The 21,111-nt window shown below is 33.4% G+C and overlaps 1 protein-coding gene across 1 annotated transcript in view; it reads right to left on the bottom strand.

The window, feature by feature from the left end:
- The window catches only part of LOC108905711 (ras-related and estrogen-regulated growth inhibitor), a 31,585-nt gene that overhangs the window by 6,201 nt on the left and 4,273 nt on the right, over positions 1–21,111 (bottom strand). The window contains exons 2-4 of the mRNA XM_018708694.1: positions 12,407–12,522; positions 4,837–4,973; positions 2,133–2,444 (exon numbers count right to left, since the gene is read on the bottom strand). Coding sequence (XP_018564210.1) covers positions 2,133–2,444; positions 4,837–4,973; positions 12,407–12,512 — 555 coding nt within the window. The 5' untranslated portion in view covers positions 12,513–12,522. The remainder of the gene's footprint in view (positions 1–2,132; positions 2,445–4,836; positions 4,974–12,406; positions 12,523–21,111) is intronic.

Here is a 21,111-nt window from a genome sequence, read left to right on the forward strand (position 1 = left end):
AGAATCCGGCTCAGGAGAGTGACAGGACTCATAACGGGACACTGTCACTTTAGGAAACATCTACATAAGCTAAAGCTTGTAGACAGTCCGGTCTGCCGAGGATGTGAATCGGCGGATGAAACTTCTCTGCATATCCTGGGCGAGTGCCCGGGATTTGCACGTAGCAGAATGGCGCTCCTTGGGAGACCCTATTTGGAACCCAAGGAACTGAGAGAAGTGTCAGCAAGGAAGCTTTTGGACTTTGTAAAAAGGACAAATCTACTTGCTGAATAGGACTAGTAGTGAAACGCACAATAGGCCTAATTAGGCCGCAGTGCTATGGGACTTTTAAAGGACCAACCACTAGAAGATGAAGATGGAAGATGAAGGCCAAACCCTATATCGACGCATTTCCCTTCAAAAGGGCTATCCATTTATGCTTAAAAAATTAGGTAGTGCTATTTAAAAAAAATGTCGATGACGTCATAGTTTTATGAAACATAGCGCAAAAAAGATTTAACCTACGTGACAAAACGACAATTCCTATTTACTAATTGACGTGTTTTAGCGTTTTTGTGAAAACTCAACACAAAATAAAATACGAATTTTTTGCGTTACTTCTGGGATGCACTGTATAGGTATACAGAATGAAAAAAGAAGTGGACCCAGGTGAAAACCTTGCGGTACACCAAACTCGGTAGTATGGTATGTATGTAGACGATAAAGGTGTACTATGATGCATCCTTGAACAAATGACAATTCATCTTTAAATATCTTATCTTGAATACAGAATGAATCGATATAGGACGATAGTTACAAACATTTTTTTTATCTCTACTCTTATATATCTACACTACTTGGGCCTGTTTCCAAATATTTGGAAATGTGCCTTCTGAAATTGATTTATTATTGTATAAAATAAAATATGAAATATCACCTTTACCTGACTTTTATAAATATACCTACGGAGGCTAGTCTCCCTGAATATACGATAAAATACGTTAAAATAAACAAAAAAAACCTTATATGATGTGGGTCCTAAACTCAACCATTTCCGAGAAAAAAAATTATCAAAATCGCCAACTTGATGTACAAAAGTTCGATTAATTAAGGAATATTGACATAACTACGTGCATAGGATACCATAAAATACAATGTTTATCACTTTCTTGAACGTCTTTATGATTAATTCTAAAAAATAATAAGCATTGTAATAAATTTTAAATTCGATAAAATTCATATAGAGCAATGTGACAAGAGTGCGGCGGTTTATTAACAAGAGGTACTAAGGTGTTCAGAACCACCAATACGCAATTCAGTTAGTATCTGGATTCAACCATGTCGGAGTGTTTTTTTGCATACCACTATTTCCTTTTCTTAAAGTGTTTTCCGCGAATTCGCGAAAATTGGATTCGAAGGTGTCGTGCGTGCATCGAAAATGGTGGTGGATATTATGTGGCTGTGGTTTGAGCATATGTTGTAGTCTATTTTGTACTTGTCCGTTTAAAATTACTGAATTTTGCTTTTTGGTAAGTACCTAAATTATTTTTAATACGTAATTATTTGGATGACGGGAAACTTTGGGTTCTTTAATTACATATTTTCCAGATACATAATTTGATTAAAAGTTATGTTACTGTTTTAATAGATTCATAATTACTAAAATTTAAGCACAACACTATCTTCGTACTACAAAATCCATATATTCTATTTTATTTATTTAAAAACTGGAAAACAATTGTCTTGAAATTTACTACATGTTTTACAATAATAGCTGTTTACATTTTTTCCGTAGGACAAGTCTGCCGCGTGTACACGTGGTGTTCATTAACAGGTTAAGCGCTGTTGTCACGTTGTGGTGAAACTCCCCAATATTAATACTCGCTGTATTTTGAAAACTGTTAATCTTACGCCCCTGTAGGTATTATACAACTTTTTTGTTCATTTATGATTATCCTATCTCATGCTGAACTCAAACTTCTTAGACCCTGAATCCTTCAAACGCCTTGATTAAAAATAATAGCCCGGCAACATGCTTCCAGCAATCTCTATGACAAAATTATCCCGATATTATCAAAGCTTCTGGTATATTATAGGTGGAAAAAATACAAAGTGTTGTAGTTCCCCAAAATGCACCCTAATATAACACTCGCCTGTTCTATGCTCTCCCTCACGGAGATCTCATGGAAACAAACACAACCGATTTCCTTACTCCTCTTCTGCCCCTCCTCCAAGGACACCATCCGGTCCTCAGCCAAGTCGATCTTGTTCCCCACTAGGACTACAGGCACGTCGCCACAGCCGTCTTTCCCGCTGCTGCCCAACCGCCGCCGTCGCTTGTTGTAGTTTATGAGGAATTTCAGCCTGTAGCACTCGTCGAAGGAACATTTGTCCGTGACAGAGTACATGAGGATGAAGGCTTCCGCCCACCGGATATTGGCCTCTAGACCCAAGCATTCGCTTTCCTGAAATACAAAGTTATTAGAGTGTAAAAGTCTTAATCGCTTGGAGTTTTTCTGAAAAATTTGAAGTGAGATCTAATCGCTACGTCTAATCCTTGCATCTACTCGCTACATCTAATAGCTACGTCTAATCGCTACAGGTAATCGCTATGTCTTATCCTTACATCTAATCGCTACATCTAATAGCTACGTCTAATTGCTACAGCTAATCGCTACGTCTAATCACTACGTCTAATCGCGCCACTTGCTCAAGTTGGTTTTCGCTGTCAGTTGCTGCAGTCTTAGTGTCTAAAAATCGAATTGCTTCAAAGAAAATGGCTAAAAACAAAAGAAATGGTTTGCGATTTTCCTTAGAAGTGGATGGAATGTTTATAAATGAAATAGAAAGGCATCTGTGTTGAGAATTTGAAGGGTGTGTATTGGAAGAAACAGAATGACGATTTTTCCTAAAATTATTCCTAAAAGCTCTATAATCCTCCAGAGATTGCACGTGAACCCGTAGTTCTTGATCAATTACGCAAGAGCCATTGAAGATATAAGCTTCAGAGGTATGGAGAAGTTACATGTAAAAGAAATCTAGCCAGTGGTGTTGGAGTTTGGAGATGTATGGGGTCATGAATTGTAAAAAAAATAATATTTATAACAGATGCAATCATAACTTTTGTAGGAATATTCTCGGGGAATATACGGATTACGATTAAAAATCCAAAATAAAGACAATATATTAGGAACATTGTTAGCTACACAACATAAATGAAAATGAATATAATTTGCATAAGTTCCCGCTTATTTTAACAATAAAGTTAAGGAGTGTTGACTTTTATAACAACATTGTAAAGGCAATAGGGATTTTGTTTCAGTTTTTGGACATTTTAATTAATGTTACAAAAAATGTTTCTTTGAATACAAATCTCTGCTTGTCTGCAGGTATTATTAAAATTATTCTAATCTATTTCGCGAAATTCAATCCAATGGAGTTACATATCCCGATGTTCCATGATATGGAACTACCTCAGATCCTTAGGGTCAAAGCAAAGCGATTTAATTAAACTTACTTCAATCCAAAGTTGCTTCGTTTGGCCGCTAGAGGGCATCAAGATTCAAAAGATCTGTGTTTTTTCAGATAGATAAGTACTCTAAAACGCTTCGTCCGAATTAAATAAAATTTGGTAAACTAATACTTGTGTATAGTTGTCATTTTTTGATAGGTACCTAACTGTTTTAACAGAAATGGGAAAATATTCTCATTTCTGAGCAAATATGTTTCAGTTTCAGTTCTTATTTATCTTATATTTTACAACTTTCTTTTCTTTTGCAAATTTTTTGTATTTCTAATAATTTTCGCGTATTTATTACATTTTTATACGAATCAGATTTAATTGTCATGAAAAATCTAATTTGATAATAAAAATGAAATAAAGCTTTGTGGAGTTTAGAAACTTGTAATGAAATATTAATTTACGAAAATTGTTAATTAGATTTTTAGTAATATAATGCTGTTGAAAAAAAAAGAGAATTTTCGCAATTATCTCGAATTTTTCCCAATCTGTAAAGTGTGACTTTATCAAATTTTAATCTTTGTTGTTATTGTTATATAAAAGACATTCAATTTGTTTAATTAACTGAGAAACTACTGTTCACAGTTTGCAGAATGAAGAAAAACTCAAATTAGTGCAAATATTTTTTTTACTGTATTGTGCGTTAATGTGAACTTTACAAGGCAATATTTCTTTTCATTATTAACTGAATCAGATTTTGCTGGAGAATAAAATTAGATTTTTATCAAAAATGTGTCGGTTATGATTAAAGAAATAATTAATTACGCGGAAACAGTTAAAAAAACAAACAATTTACAAGAGACAAGATACTTGAAAGAGACCCTATCTTTATGGAAAAAACTGTACTTGTAAGGTCGCCAGAAAAGAATATATATGGACATATTTGCTTAGGACAACTACTTCAGTTATTATATCAGAAATGCACAGATATTATTTTATTTAAATAGGACGACGCTATTTGGAAAAAAAATAAAAAAATATTGACGCTCTCTAACGACTGAACAGAGCAACTTCGGATAAAGGAAATTTTAGCCTAACTTTCTTACTTTCACCTCGAAAAATTTATAGGCGTTTCGAGTATACGAAATATTCAGACAACGTGTATTACGTCTTTAACCAGAGTACACCCTGATTAAAGTAAATATCTAACATGTTGAAAGTTATCGACTGAAAATATCCCAACAAAGCCACATTAAAATCTGTTATTAAAAAAAATTCTTGAGACTGGAAGTTTTCCTTTCCAGATTCCTTAATGTATATTCTACATCGGGGTAGTTATTAGAAATTCCAAATACGACTTCTGGAGCCTGTGGAATGCAATATCGATGAGTACTCACATCTGGCTGTCCGGCCGTATCCAATATATCGAAACAGACCATCTCGTTGTCGATGACGGTGTGGAAAGTGTAGATTTTCTCCAGAGTCGGATCGTAGTCGCCGATGTACCTCCTTGTTATGAACCGCACTACCATAGCTGCGCAAAAAGCAAAAAGATTAAAGAGAGACATTAAACGGGGGTAGTCAATAAAATAACAATAAAGTGCGCTTATGAAAATATTTAGATACTACCTTAATGGGTCGTAAATCCAAGAACGGACTAAGGTTAACAATGCTATTCGAAGTACACCGCGGATACGATACACAGTTCAAATATAACTATACAAGGTGTTACAAAAATACGCCAAGTAAAACTTAAATAGTAGATACTACATAGATGCAGGGTGTTAAAAAATACTGCCTATTTTACATTTTAAAAGGCAATCGACGGAAGTTATGCTTTGCATAAATACTAGGCACAGAAATTAAGGGATATTAAAAAAAATCACAAAATTTTGGGTGATTTTCAAAGAGCTGTAACTTGGAAGGTCGTAGAGAGAATAAAAAAAAGGAAATTGAAGCTTCACGTGTCTAGTTTTCAGATCTGCAGTTTAAAATTTTTTTGCGTCAGTAATTTTTGACTAATCATAAGAAAATCAACGGAAAAAAAGATTTTTGCTTTTTTTAAAAAGGCCTATGGACTTTTTTGGTAATTTCATCATAAAACTCTTTTAGACAATTTAATTCTCTTCAATTTGAGCGGTTCCGGAGCCTTATACGATTATTTGTCACTGAGTTATCGTTTTCATTTTTGACTGGCAATCAATTACTCGAGAAATAATGGTCGTACAGAAAACCCAAGCAGAGTTTTGAAAATTGCAAAGTATTCTCTACAAGTCGTACTAATGGGATTTTGATAAAAAAAAAATTTTCAAAGTGAAAATGTTGATTAGAAAAAAGGTAAAAAATTGCATAATTAGAGCTATTTGAATAATTTGGCATAACTTTGCAAATAATGAATAAACTAAGGATACCGACAGTAACTTTTCAACCTCAAAGTGTCCTAAAGAAACCCTGATAATTTCAAAACGTTGCGATTTTTTTTCCTAGTGCCCGGAATGTTTAAATTTGTCGTTTTGCTGAAAATCAATATAATAAGTAATTTTTCACTTTTTATTCATTTTTAAGCTAAAAATCCATATTTTCTTCATCAAAAACATTCATGATTCTAGAAAAGAATGAAAAAAAAATTTTTTTTATCAAAAACCTATTATTGCGACTTGTAGAGAATACTCGGCGACAAATAATCGTAGAAGGCTCCGGAACCGCTCAAATTGAAGAGAATTGAATTATCTAAAAGAGCTTTATGATCAAATTATCAAAAAAATTTTTTGTCCATAGAAAAAGCAAAAATTTACAATTTTTTTTCCGTTGATTTTCTTATGATTACTCAAAAACTGCTGACGCTAAAAAGTTTTAAACTGCAGTTCTGAAAACTAGACACTTGAAGCTTCCATTTCCTTTTTTTTTATTCTCTCTACGACCATTTCCCTTCAAGTTACAGCTCTTTGAAAATCACCCAAAATTTTGGGATTTTTTTTAATATCCCTTAATTTTGTGCCTAGTGTATTTACTTGGCCATACGAAAACTACTATCTCCAAAACAAAAATTAATATCTTTAGATTAATTATAGTAAAAGTAATGTATTGTTTTTTGTATTTTTTGTGGGGGGGGGGGGCGGAGTACAGCGTTATTTAAATGGAAAAGAACAAATACTGCCAAGTAATTGTGAGGTTATGTAATTCGAGAACTGTAATCGATTATTCCCTAAGTCTAGTATCTGATACCTATGTATCTAGGATTACTATTAGTCAGAACATTCTATTTCTCCTTATACATTTAACCTATCTATTTAGAAAAAAAAATGGGTAATCTACGGCTGTCTGAACTGAGCCGCGAGACATAGGCGTACGCGTTATTTTTTAAAAAGCAACAAATTAAATTGTTTACAATACACCACCATAAACACCAACGGATAAAAATTGATTATGTAACATCCGCACGATAACAAAGCAACAGTATACCAACGTGACATACACGTGAAAAGCATTCTGAGGCAACGGCTCACGCATGTCTCGGTTGACCCGCTTGGCACTCCATTGAATTGCGGCTCTCTCTGACAGCCTTACTAATGACGAGAGTTTTAGTAATTTTTTTGCGATTTTAAAGTAATAGGTATATAAAAAACAATTGATTGGCTGATATCTTCAAACCGCAACAAACAATCGTTTGTATATATTTCTTTAATATTGCAAGCAAATTTCCCATAACTCTTTACCATTTTTTACCTAGACTGAAAGGTAAAAACGATAGGGAGGGCGGGTCGAATATTATGAGTGAGAGTGGCACAGAACATTATTGCTTCTGGAATGTTCCAATATTTTAAGAATATTTTATTTTTTCTCTAGTATATTCCTTGATATCTAGGGTGTATTTAAATGAAGGAGGATAAATGTTATATGAGAATCTTGTGCCTGAAATATAATAGTTGGACGTAAATTAATAAAGTAAAGGCAATATTTTGTGAATTTATTTATAATTATATCATTTTAGTGGCAAAGTTACCGCGAAAAAACCGTCATTTTGGAAATGCGATAAATTTATTTTATTCGACTAAAATAAAATGTTTCTAGAACTATCCATTTTACAAAAAAAAAATTAAGAACTTTTTAATACAATTTTTGTCAGTAAAATTCAGTGACGTAGAAATTTGCTTCTTGCGCAAAATTGAAAATTCCTTCGCTGTTTTTTTTTTATTGCCAATGACGATGATGTTTTATTAAAACTATGTTACTTTTACGCACTCTTTTTAAAATAATGACATTTCGAAATTAAAATGGCAACTATGATGTTGAAGGGAAAATGTGCGTGTTTCTATTTCAGATCTGTTACAAATAATTTCGGTACGCACACAAAAGGCGAAGCACGTGGCGACATTCTGCTGGTAAACAATGTGGAAGTTATTACCATATTTTGGGCCTCTGAAGAGTTGCAGGGGCTGAATGATGTTTAAATATGAACTTTAGCTTTACGAGGACAAAAACAAATACCAACTACGATGTTCACAGACTGAAAAGTCACGCACGTGCATGCATGTGGCCATGACATATAAAACTGACTTTTATGTCAATAAAAGCGATTTTACGATATCTACGACTGTAAGTGGGAGATTAAAATTAAAGCAGCCCTTATACTTTTTTAACTGTTTCTTTTAAAATTTGCATTTTACATGTTGTCACAGAATTATTTCCAATTATTTTTTTATACGAAAAAAAACAAGAATTAACACTCAAGCAATCAAGTAGATTTTTGATTTAGTCAAAGTATAGGTATTCAATGTTAAAATTTAATCCCTGACATAAACTTCTTCAATTTCTTGATAGAAAGGAAAATTTGTGACCAAAAAAAAATATGAGCGCTTGAGAATTAGAACAGAAAGTAGCAAAAGCAGGAAAAAAGCTGTTGAAGAGAAGATTGTGGAGTCAGAACCTCCGCACACCGTTCGAGGGCAACCACTAATTGACATAAAGAGTACATTGCACAAAGCATGCACTGCTCTTTTTTGAAAAGAACTTTTGCGCATTTTATATTCTCTACAAATTGTGATCACGAAGTGATTCGCGTGGAAAAGTTTAAATATGACTTAGTAACATGCATAAGTAGCATACTACTATGCTGCACTTCTGTTGATACAAATGTTTCTTATAAGACAAGGGTTTAAAGCGATTGCATTTATGAAAGTAGGTATAATACAATTAGATATATGTAGTATTATACTGTGATACGATGTTATTGCAGCCAAAACATTCTAAAAAATATACTGAAATTATTAAGATGTTAATTTTAAAATGAAAAATGATATTAAAAATGACATTTTCATACCCCCTGTCATGAAAAATATAAATTTTTCATTGTTTATATTCTGCGGCATTTTTTACTTCTTGTATTGACTTTATAAAAAAAAATGATTTCAAAAAACGTACTTCATATGAAAATTTCCCATTTTATTTTGTTATTCCAAATTGAATTACACAAATAAACACAAGTTGAATGTAATCCATTTCAAATGACTAAGTTATGTATCGAAACATTCATAGTATATTGCGTTGTTGCCGTTACTCCTTTGTGTTTATTACTTGGCGGACGACAAGTCAGAACTTTTTATGTTTAATAATTTATTTCTCTGTGAGATGTGCGGTAACCTACTTTTGTTCTTTCTCTCATCTATTTTTCTACATTTTTTCGTAGCACTCGATCCTCCTTAAAACAGCTCCAAGCACACGTTGAAAATATGTCCATCCTACGCGCAAAAATGGATTGAGCTTGTCCATAGAGAAGTGCTTTTGCTCTTGCTTCTATATTTTTTGCCACAAATTGATTGTACATTTTAAAAACATTTAAAATTATTTAAAAAGTCAGTCGCGTACTATTTTTTTTAAGGGTCACCTACTCCCCCAATAACTACGCCACTGGAGTGTATTTTGGAATAAGTTATCCATGAAAAAATAGTCCCTAGTAAGAAAATGTCATCCCCCAAATTTTATCACTAAATATTTTTTTCCAGTGAAGTTACACGGAAAATCATTTAAATATTTGAAACATTTAACACCCTGTATCTCCATAAGGAAGCGTCCTATCAAAAAATTTTATAGAGCAAATGTTGATTATTTTCATCGGTAAAATACGCCATTAAAGTTTGGTAAAACTTATCATTAACACGCTGTATAGTATAGTAGTAGTATGTATAGTGGAACAGTTATTTGTTATTCCTCAAAAACTAGGTACCTTAGTTTTTACAAAGAAGTTTTAGAACAGCTCATTTTTATAAGTTTTTAATTTTTGCGAAACGTTTGCATAACAATTTTTGATTACATACAACTCTTAATCCAATTTATGAGATGTTTCAAGTATTTTTTTTTTATAAAAATAGTGAAACCAGAATAACCCACTCAAAAAGATTATTTATAGATATGTGGTCTAATTATATATACTCCAGGAATACGTTCCTTATGTTATAATATATTACACTGCATTTCACCGGTGAAAAAATTATTCTGCCCGTTCATCATAACAAATTGGAAATAGGTAATTACATTTTAACGCAAACACATCAATTTCTATTTGAAAAGCGACGCAGTAACCCATTTGAAGTCATAAAGCGAACGATTTACCTGTCAATGGTGTTGCTCGTAAAAACAATTTAGTCTTACCACTCAAGAAACTCCACCAACAACTGACGGTTTTATTTGCCGCGATATCATTTTTTATCGTGAGTTTATAAGAATTTAAAAGTACATTCTTATTTTCTGATAAAATTGATGCCAATGGAAATAGAAATGCATTTCTCTAATATTAAACAGAAATATTTACCGCTTTATTTTTATGTTTCATGTTTACTGTCGCGTAAAGTTGTATGTAACCAAGGACTCTCTTCAGTTTATGTCAAACATTACGTGTATCAATTAATATTTTAAATATTCTCCCTTCATTACACTTGCGTAAAGACACCAGTTACATTACGTACACCTTCAATTTAATAAAAATCCTTAAAAGTCGCTAGGACTAAAATCTGTTGATTTTGAAGGCCGATGATGAGTGGCTATATTTTTATATATTGCCATACATTGCATTTTGCAACTACGTTCCTAATACGACCTTCAGAAGAAAGGATCCAAGCCAATCTTAGAAATATCACCATTATATGTCTCCATAGGGGGACTACTTTACAAGCAAAGGTATGTAGAACTTCTCCACAGGAAGAGTACAGTTCTAAAGGCTGTCCGCAGGATTTGAATTGGGCGCCATTTTCATTCTGAAGAGATGGCAGTATTGTGCAGGGTCATATGTTGTAGTAAGCGCATTGCGATTAGACAAAATGGAGCGCTATATGATGGATGAGCGAGTGAACAAGTCCGGAGAGTGTGTAGCTGAGATTGTGTGCAAATTACGTGGAATTTTCAGTAAAAGGAACGCCCCGAATAAAACAACTGTGATACCTTCTTTAACTTTGTAAACAATAATACACTGTACCGATGAGACTGAAATAATTAGAAACATAAACAATGGTAACTACAACTTCTAAAGCCATTTATCGGGTTAGTTTATTACAATTTTACGCTATAGATATATTTATATTTATAACACTACAAATATTTATTTAGAAAAGTAATTAATACTTTTTATGCATAACATATGTCACGTATGCAAGTATATGTAAGTATTTTTTTATTAGTTGCTGTCTATTAATATTCTATATTATCTAACTATTTAAAAAATGCCACGATATTTTTATTAAAATCACGTCAAGTTATAAAATCAGATGTCTTTGATTTAACATTTGTTGTAAAAACTTTTTTGTGTTTAGTTATTAAGGATAAATAGTTATTCCTGAATCAGTTACTTGAGATCTCATCTAATCTCAACTATTTTGAATGCTGATTATTCAATTAAGTGATATTAACTGATATCTTTGAGTAAATTAAACTTCAATAAGAGAGCCATCTGTTAACAGGTTCATGAACTCAAAAACACAGTTACCTGCAAGAGAAATAGATTTTGATTTTGCTTGGCAAGATTTTGTGACGCTTCGTCTCAGTGAGGAGGTGAGCGCATAAACACAGCTGCACTGAGCGACAGGCCATAAATTTCATTTGTTGACAAATCGCCTAGCAGTGCAGTGCAGCAATGCGGAATTATTTTACTGTTTATTATTTTTATTTAATAACTTTTCTAACCTAAACTAACAACTTTTCCTCATCCTTTCCTGACAAGGATATGTTGATATCTTCCCGTTGGTTCGAGCAGTAATATATTTTAATGAAAATGTAAATGTTTTTTGATGTCATAACCAAAATGTACCATTAATATAATAAAATTGTTTGAAGACATAAATTATTAAAATATGTTGGTGGCCAAATGAACATGTAATAGAAATTTTCTACACATTATATACAAATTATTATTATTTTTTACCTTTGGCAGAAAACTTTTTTATGAAACTCATTAAATTTTATTGCTAGGAGTTTTTATACAAGTTCAACTGACTTCGGAAAGACTATACTATGTAATATGTTTTACTTAAAGTACCTAGCTAGAAATTATATACAGGGTGTTAAGTATGTACAATAGATTCAACAAACAATTATTTGATTTTAAGACAGAAAGTTCATATAAACATTGGTCCGCAGATGCTTCGTTTTCAAGATACAGGGTGTTAAACTTTTTTAAAAAAATTGCTATTTCGTAAATATCTTAAATACCCTTTACCCAATTTGGTTGTAATTTAGCAGTGTTACTTGTAGTGTTAAGGGGCTAATTTAACTCTAACTTGATTAGATTTGTTAAGTCCAGTGGCGTCACGAGCGGTACCTTGACGAATATTTTTGAGAAAAAAACTGTACGCCACTGATTTTTTGTAATTGATTGTACATACTTAATTAACACCCTGTATAGTTCATTGCAATCAAATAAAATTAATTAAAATTATATTTCTTTATCCAATTGAGCCGACGCCGACGGTGAGTCCTTACCTGACTTTCCTACCCCACTTTGGCCTAACACCATCACCTTCAGCGCTTTTGGTCGTGGATAAAGTCCTAATTTAACCAGAGAAGCTTTTGGAGACACAGCATTCATGATCAGTCAGCTAGAAACAAATAAGAAACTTTCTAAATATGATTGGACACTGATACAATGGATTTTAGTAATAATAGGTATAAGGAGATGAATAAAATACATCGCAGGGGGTACATAAAATTTGTTTAACAATTTTTTTCACAAGCACTAAACAAGTTACAATATTGAAATTAACCTGACATTTTCTACTACCAAAAAGACACTTAGCCAGTAATTTATTTGGTTTACCCCATGGTTGTAAGGGGTGGAAAACGCAACCCCTAAAATTTATTTCCAACGTAATTTTTTGTCTTATTATTTTTTTACCATTTAAAAATTTATTTCCGATAGCCTGTTTCATTCTAAAAAAAAATGTCTCTTGAATTTTTTGCCCAAATTAAACCAGTTCGCAGCAAAAAATTATTTTACGAACAAGATACATATCGCCATAAAACGAAAATACGAAACTAATTTATCTAGTAGGCCGCCATTAGCGATACTGACAATTAAATTGGAATCAAGCTGTCAGTTTGTAAATTTTTGAAATTGAAGTAATACTAATTGTGTATTGTTCTGTTCTTAATTTGTTACTTTAATAATTCACTTGTTATTAAAATGGCATACACAAATGAGGAAATGGCTGATATGCATTACGTTTACGGTCTGTCGCAGGGGAATGGGTTAGAAGCTTCTACAAGATATGCTGAAATGTATCCTCAACGGCAGCATCCTTCACATAGAATATTTGTCTGACTTCATCAACGATTACGTGAATATGGTTCATTCAACAAAAGAACGCAGGATTGTGGTCGCCATCGAGAAGTAAGAACACCACAGCTTGAGGCAGCAGTACTTAATTTGATAGAAGAACAACCTACTACCAGTACTAGAAAGATTGCTTTCCAGCTAAATGTTGATCATATGACGGTATTTCGAATTTTAAAGGAACATCTCTTATACCCTTACCATCTGCAACGAGTACAGGCACTGTTACCGCGAGACTTTCCGAACCGTCTTGAATTTTGCAATTGGATGCTGGAAATGATTAGAAGAAATCGTGACTTTCTGAAGACGATCGAATTCACAGACGAATGTAGTTTTTCTCGGGACAAGATTATTAATTTTCATAATTACCACATATGGGCTGATGAAAACCCTCACGCTATTGTCGAAACTAACCATCAAGAACAGTTTTCTCTTAACGTGTGGGTCGGAGTTATTGGGGATTATTTAATTGGGCCTCATTTTCTACCTCCTCGATTAAATGGTGAGGCATACGTTCAATTTTTAAGAGAAGTGCATCCCGTACTGCTGGAGGAAGTTCCTTTGGGCGTCAGAAGGGATATGGTTTTTATGCATGATGGGGCTCCCGCCCATTTTAGTCAAGTAGCACGTCAGCATTTAACTGAAACATATGCAAATCAGTGGATAGGTCGAGGAGGACCACAGAATTGGCCCGCTCGATCCCCGGATCTCAATCCTCTGGATTTGTCTACTTGGGGCCATTTGCAGCATTTGGTTTATCGTACTCCTGTTCGCGATGTAGAGGACTTAAGAAACCGCATTATCGATGCGTGCAGGGTAATTAGAGAGACTCCAGGAATATTTGAGCGAATACGTGGCTCAATGCGCCGACGTCTAGACGCATGCGTAATGTCTGAAGGTAGACATATTGAACATTTACTATGATTTCTACATGTTGTATGTTTTGTTATTATTAAATTAGTTTTGATTATTCCCCTTTAATCATTTAATGCAGGTAGTAACTACAAAATAACAGTAAATCCAGTCCGCATTTATGACGATGTATCTCTGTAGTTGTTCGTAAAATAATTTTTTACTGCGAACTGGTTTAATTTGGGCAAAAAATTCAAGAGACATTTTTTTTTAGAATGAAACAGGCTATCGGAAATAATTTTTTAAATGGTAAAAAAATAATAAGACAAAAAATTACGTTGGAAATAAATTTTAGGGGTTGCGTTTTCCACCCCTTACTACCATGGGGTAAACCAAATAAATTACTGGCTAAGTGTCTTTTTGGTAGTAGAAAATGTCAGGTTAATTTCAATATTGTAACTTGTTTAGTGCTTGTGAAAAAAATTGTTAAACAAATTTTATGTACCCCCTTTAAGGGGCTGTATCTTAACAAGGGATGCTCCAATGAAGTTTCTTTATATGAAAGATCCTATCTTTTTTTCGATGAGGAATCACCCCCTTAAATGTTTTACACTTATTTAGTTACACCCTGTATATTAAAATTAAATAATGTTATAATTCAAAGAAGTATATTTCCAATGAGATGAAAAAGCTAGGTTAGGCGCATTTTAATCTTATTTCCCCAATATTAAGATTCGAGTTCTTAGGTCAAAATGAACGTTTGTACAAAAGGGATGGCCATTCTTCTATAGTTACCTTAACAGTAATGCACCCAAAAGTCTTGAAGAGGTCATGGCACTTTTACACAATCCACAGGTATTCCACTGGTAACAGGTATAGTTCAAAGAAATAGTTGTAAATAACTTAAATCTCAAATAAGCATGCTCTTACTCTATCTACTCCTAAACTAGAAGTAAACTAGGCAAGTTAGCTAAATGAAAAGCTGCCATCAGTTTTAACCTCAAAATAATTGTTTCTCCTTCCTATTCCATATAAAGTGCATCTAACTTCAGTTTATTAAATAACTATTTATGAATAAGTTATTTCGTCAAGTCTGTCAGTATATGCTGACGGTTAATGAAATCAAAGCCTAGCCTTTCAGCTAAAACAAGCATGAGTACCTATCGATCTCTACTAGAATTTATTAAACATGTCTATTGCAGGCTTATCGTAAAACACACGTTTTTACCTGCATGTAAAATGAATTATCAGTCGTATCTGGAGTAGATTAGAGATGGTTTTATTAAATTTTCACCGATTTGTCGAAATTTTCAAGATTAATAGCGTGATAATTATCGCTAGCCGCATGTTTAACAGCTTCTGTTTACACGAGAACGCGCGGAAAAGTTTTGACTCCAATTATTCGCGATTGGCGATTACGCCACCTACCACATGATCGACGAACTGGATTTTCAGTTTGTTTAATTTGTAATTTGATTTGTCTATTTACTTACTGTTATTCTGAATTTATTATGACTTGAGTACATTATTATGACTGCTGATTTCTTTTTTTAATCGTAATCATGATGAACAGTAACAAAAGGGTAAACATTTTTACTGTTCAATGCCAAGTATTACTCACTTGAAAAGAAAACCGAGGACTAAGACACATATCTGAAATAGTCCAAGTTTTTAATAGATGCTATTTCTAATTGTGGGGAAGCATCAACTACTTCACATTTTAGTAATCCCAGTACTCGTGTCACTGTACAATTACATGTACATTTCTGCCCCTGATGTGAAGCTTCGCATCGATCAATTTGTTCGATAAGTATCTAGCGCCACCCTAATACCTGCCCTGTCGGTCTGGCGTGCCAGTGAACAATTCAGTTGGCCGTGCATTTCATTGTCGTTTGTGCGAGTATGAGTGACGCTTTGCTTAGTCGAGTACATAGCACGTGTTTTTATTGGCGTATATTTCAAACCACCTTGTACCTGAAACTGATTACCTCTGAGAAAACATAAATATGTTTCTTAGACTATTCTTTCTCAACATAAACAGAAGCCTTGGATAAAACTGTTGACGTTACACTTGCTCTGACAGATATTAAAAAATATCCCCCATTCTCCTTCAACATCCAAGATGCAGTACGTGTGATAATGGCTTTGATGTCGTACACGTGTAAACAATTACTAAAATAACTGCCACCTCTGTTTTCTGATTTTAAGATACTTTCTGACAGTCTATTTTCGAATCGATCCGATAAACAGCGTCGTTATTGCAACAGGTCGCGGAGAAATCATTTGGACAATCAAACTGACGCGTGTGACAATTTGCTGGGAACGGAGAAAATCCAATCAAAATCTAATTATCGCGATTCGTTTTAAATTATTATGAGTTACTTAATTAATAACGATATAATGGAAACAAATGCAATGCCTCAAATTAACAATTTTGTAACTTATTGTCAATACGTTGGTGACCTTAATATTTTTTTTTTGTTGTTGTTTTACGAGAATTGTAACTCAATATTAATTAACCGTGTTGCGGGAAGCAACTACTCTGCGGACAATGCTCCTACATTCATTAAATTGCACTTTCAATATATAATAAATAGATAACAATCATCATTCGTCAGCAGAACCACAAGACATATACCGGTTTTAAACTTATTAGTTCGTATCAGCACGCCAGTAATCAAAATAATCTGACTATTTGATGAGCATCTACAGTCATAGCGTGAGTATGAATGAAATATAAATGCAAAGCTTGTTACGAATGGTTAAATGGGTGCTCTTAATGCTGCCAAACTGACAGAGAGCGATCTGCTATTTCGCAGGTATTATGAAAGCAAGCACAACAATTACTCTGCGGACTAATGCCCCTACCAGTACTGTTCTTGTAACTTTGTACGTTATAAGTACTTTACCCTTAATAAACTACCTAACCAATAAGAAACGTACATAACATACTTAATAAGACTTTAATATTTTTAAATAATTGATAAATAATTTTGAGATAAAAATTATTTTAGATAGCAGCTATGAAGTATTTTTTTAGAATTGGCAGGCACATTTGGTATCAAAGAGCATATTAGACATAGGTACGACTTCACTTGGATATTAGGAATATTTTTAGTATTAATTTGAGTGAAGATTCTAAATACATATACATTACAAGTACGGAGAGTGTGTAGCTGAGGCTGTGTACAAATTCCGTGGAATTCAGCCGAAAATATTGCTAGGGTGAGCGATAGTGAATAAATGAAAGAGACAAAGTAAAACCCTGACTCTGATTGGTGTTTTACTTTCTGTTTATTATAAAACACACCACAGGCATAGTTTTTTCATTTTTGAAAGTTTAACCTCGCAGTAGACTTAAAAATAAAAATAATTCTAAGGTTACTGACTGAAGACAAATTGAGAGCAAACGCAAATCGGGTCCTCAATGTGTCTCACTAGAAATAAAAATCCTGTTTAAAAATAATTATATTTCCGTGAGTTATTTGCGGTGGTTACTTTTCCTTGAAAATCCCGCATATCTGACTATTTTGAAACCCAAAAATGCACCAGATAATTAAGCAATTTAAACATGTGTTTTCGCACATCCCGCGTGGTAATAACTGGTCTAAATTCAGCCTTAAAACAATATATGGAGAGAACAAAGAAAATATTCGATGGGAAATATTTTAAATTTATTTTCACACATCGAGAAAACATAAACTGCTTTATTTATCCATACATATCGAAGAATGTTTACAATCTATACATGCAGACAGCTGAAGTAGAACACGAGACTTGTCTGCGTATTTGGATACGCAATTTTAAACATTATGCAGACATAACCGTTCGAATCTGCTTTACTGCCACACTAAAATCTTGTTCGACAACGAAATACTATTAAGAAAATGAAAAGTAGACATTGATTTTAACTATGTGTGTGTAAAAGGGTATGGTATTCTTAAATTTAAACGGCATCATTCAATCTTTAATCTCGAAAATCACCCACCATTCGAATTTTTCCAGTAAGCGGAAACAGTGCTGCATCGCCTTCCTAGAAGAGTTACAATACGCTGAAGACCAGAATGGACAGTCTGAGTAACACAGGGTGGTTGAGAGAAATTTTACTCATCTTTCAAATTTTCGAGTTCCACCAACTAAATTGGACTGCTCCATGGCAGTGAAATTATGGCATTCAATCTACCACATCTGTAAAACCCCAGGACGTCATTCACAACAGTTACAGCGAGGACGACACGGATGTTAAAATTTGCTCCTACCTTTCGAATTTACCCAGCGATGTTCTATCTTCAGAATTTGGCGGAGCCAGCGAGGGCTGCGTGCGAACATCAACCCTGAGAATCTGCAGTTTATTGCAGTGACTAGTTAGTTACGTGTATCAACTCTTTGGCTTATTTTCAATCAGAACTTTTACATACGAAACATTATATCCGTCTTGGTTATATATTTATTTGTGTTTTAATGCAAATAAAATATATATTTTTTGACTATAAAAATCTGTCAAAAAATCCGGTCCAGGTTATGCTATAGTTCAAGCAAAAAGGACTGTAGACAAGCACTACAATATCGAAGTGCTAATTTCATAGAAACTTAAGCAAATTGGATTTTTTTTAATTCAGAACTGAAGTGAAAAGAAGAAAAGTGAAAATAAGCCCAAAAAATTCTCCCAAACGATCCAGGCTGTTCAGTGAAGTTGGGTTAAGCATTCCCTGCAATCGAGCCAGAAATTGAAACAACCCTCGGTGTAAACTTTTTAAAAGAAACGACAGTGCTTGAACTAAACAGGGGAACGAAGATGAAACAATTGAATAGAATCATTTCATATTATTAGTTTTTTTTTTCAACGGAATGAAGGAAAATGTTTAACAGTTTGTATTTTTTTTTATTTTCGATCTGTTTGTGCAAATAAAAGGAAGTAATTTGTAGAAGTTTGCCCATTAAAACTAGTTTTCCGGGAACTGTAAAGATATATACTTACATGATCGATTACATGATTCCGATAAACATAAATAATGCAGCATTCGATTCGTCAATAATGTGAAATACTTGCTTCGGCGTTTCATTGCAATTAAATCCAGTGTATTACAGATTTACATCTTAACTATACCATTGCCTCTGTTGACACTGTCAACTTATTGACCAACATGAGTAAATGCAATTAAATGAAGCTTCCAGTAACACGTCATTATTCCCTACTTTAATATACCTAACTTTGAGGAATTCCAATGAAATGTAATGAACAATAATGTAATCGAAGAGGACATCATCGAGGAGGCCAAAAAGGACAAAACTTCCTTTACAGCATTAAGACTGGTGTTGAAACGTGGTGTTCTCAATATGATCCAGAAACCAAGCGCCAAAGTGTCGAGTGGAAGACGCCAGACAAGCCAAAACCCAAAAAAATCTCATTTGAGGAAGTCAAAACTGAAGACAATGTTGATTTGCTTTTACGATTCTAAGAGCATTGTCCACAAAGAGGTCATTCCATAGGGCCAAAAAAACTTTTTGTTGTTCTTATTTTTAAAAAGTTCTGTTTACTTTGGTACACACCTTGTATAATTTCACCATGAAAACAACCTTGTTGATAGTAACAATCAACTGTGAACTAAGTATCTAAGTTACTGTTTTAATAAAACACATATTGAAAATCAACTGCATGAAACAAATCGACTCTTACAGCTGAAGGACTGGGTATTTTTATATAGTTTAATGTGTACGTTCGGATGTGTGTGGTCGATAATGAACAATATCGATTATTTTGGCAGAAATATGTACCTAAACGGTCATTAGCCGTTTATTGTACCGTTATATGCATCGCGTGAAAGGAGAAACTGAGTCGATCTATCTTATCGGAAAAAATTGTGGTTTTATGTGTATTCCATAATTGATAACCAAAAATAAGTTGTACTTTTCAATGAAAAACGTACATGTGTGAAAGAAACCACTCAGAAGTCCTTTTAATGATACATATATGTGTGTTAAGGTCCACTTTTTTCTTGCAACAAATTGAAAAAAATGGTAGGTTTATTTGAATATATTTAACACAGTAAAATTATTACACCGTTATATTTCCTAGTGACGCCACTGACTTTGCAAACAAATGTCAAACTCTACTTATAAATTATGAGATTAGACATTAAAAGACTTTATAAACTTATCTCTTTCTGTTAACACCCTTTGGTGAGACGAAATTCACTTGAAATGAAATAACAGATGTAGGTTTTCCGACTCATTTTGAAACTCTCCCTTTCGTCAATATAATCTCCTGCAAAAGTGAACCCGCAACATCAGCATTCGAAAAATGAAACTCTCCTCAATAACCGTAAAATGTTGTTGTTCTCATATTAGGAAGGACATTGACCTACCTACCAAAATTATCGCCTTGTCTTTGTCTGGCAATTTTTTAATTTGTTCTGCGTGAAATGATAAATTCAGTTGTTCTTATATGTACTTCTAAATTTTGCCAACAACAAATGCAAATTCGCTTAAATTTCTTCCAGAACTTTTACTAAGTACACTAAAGGTATTTTGACAATTTTTACAAAGTGATTCATTATATTTTCATGAGGCAAAGTTGTTTGTCGTTTTATTTAGCCTTCATTCAGATAGTTGTTTACTCCCTTTTCCCTACTTTGTCCGTATTAGTGGAGGACAAAAGTCCTAATATCAACTGAATAACTGACATCAAAGAAGTCTTTATCTTTCTGTTATGTTTCTATTTAAACTCGTACATGGCATAAATTACTGTGAGGAGTTATTGTATTACTTTGTTCCAGTAAATATTGCATAAAAATACTTATCTATGTATGTTTGATTTGATTTCTATACAGGGTGTTCCTAAATAAGTGTCGCAACGGAAAACTGTATATTCCTCTTGAAAAAAGAAACATTTTTTTCCTCTTCCATTTTTCTCTCCGGGCTTTCGTTTTCGAGACACACGGTGTCAAAACTTTAATTTTTTTTTAGTTTTTCGCCAATATCTTAGGAATCGTTTGAACTACAG

This window comes from Anoplophora glabripennis, unplaced genomic scaffold (assembly GCF_000390285.2).
Source record: "Anoplophora glabripennis isolate ALB-LARVAE unplaced genomic scaffold, Agla_2.0 scaffold31, whole genome shotgun sequence".
Taxonomy (NCBI): Eukaryota; Metazoa; Arthropoda; class Insecta; order Coleoptera; family Cerambycidae; genus Anoplophora; species Anoplophora glabripennis.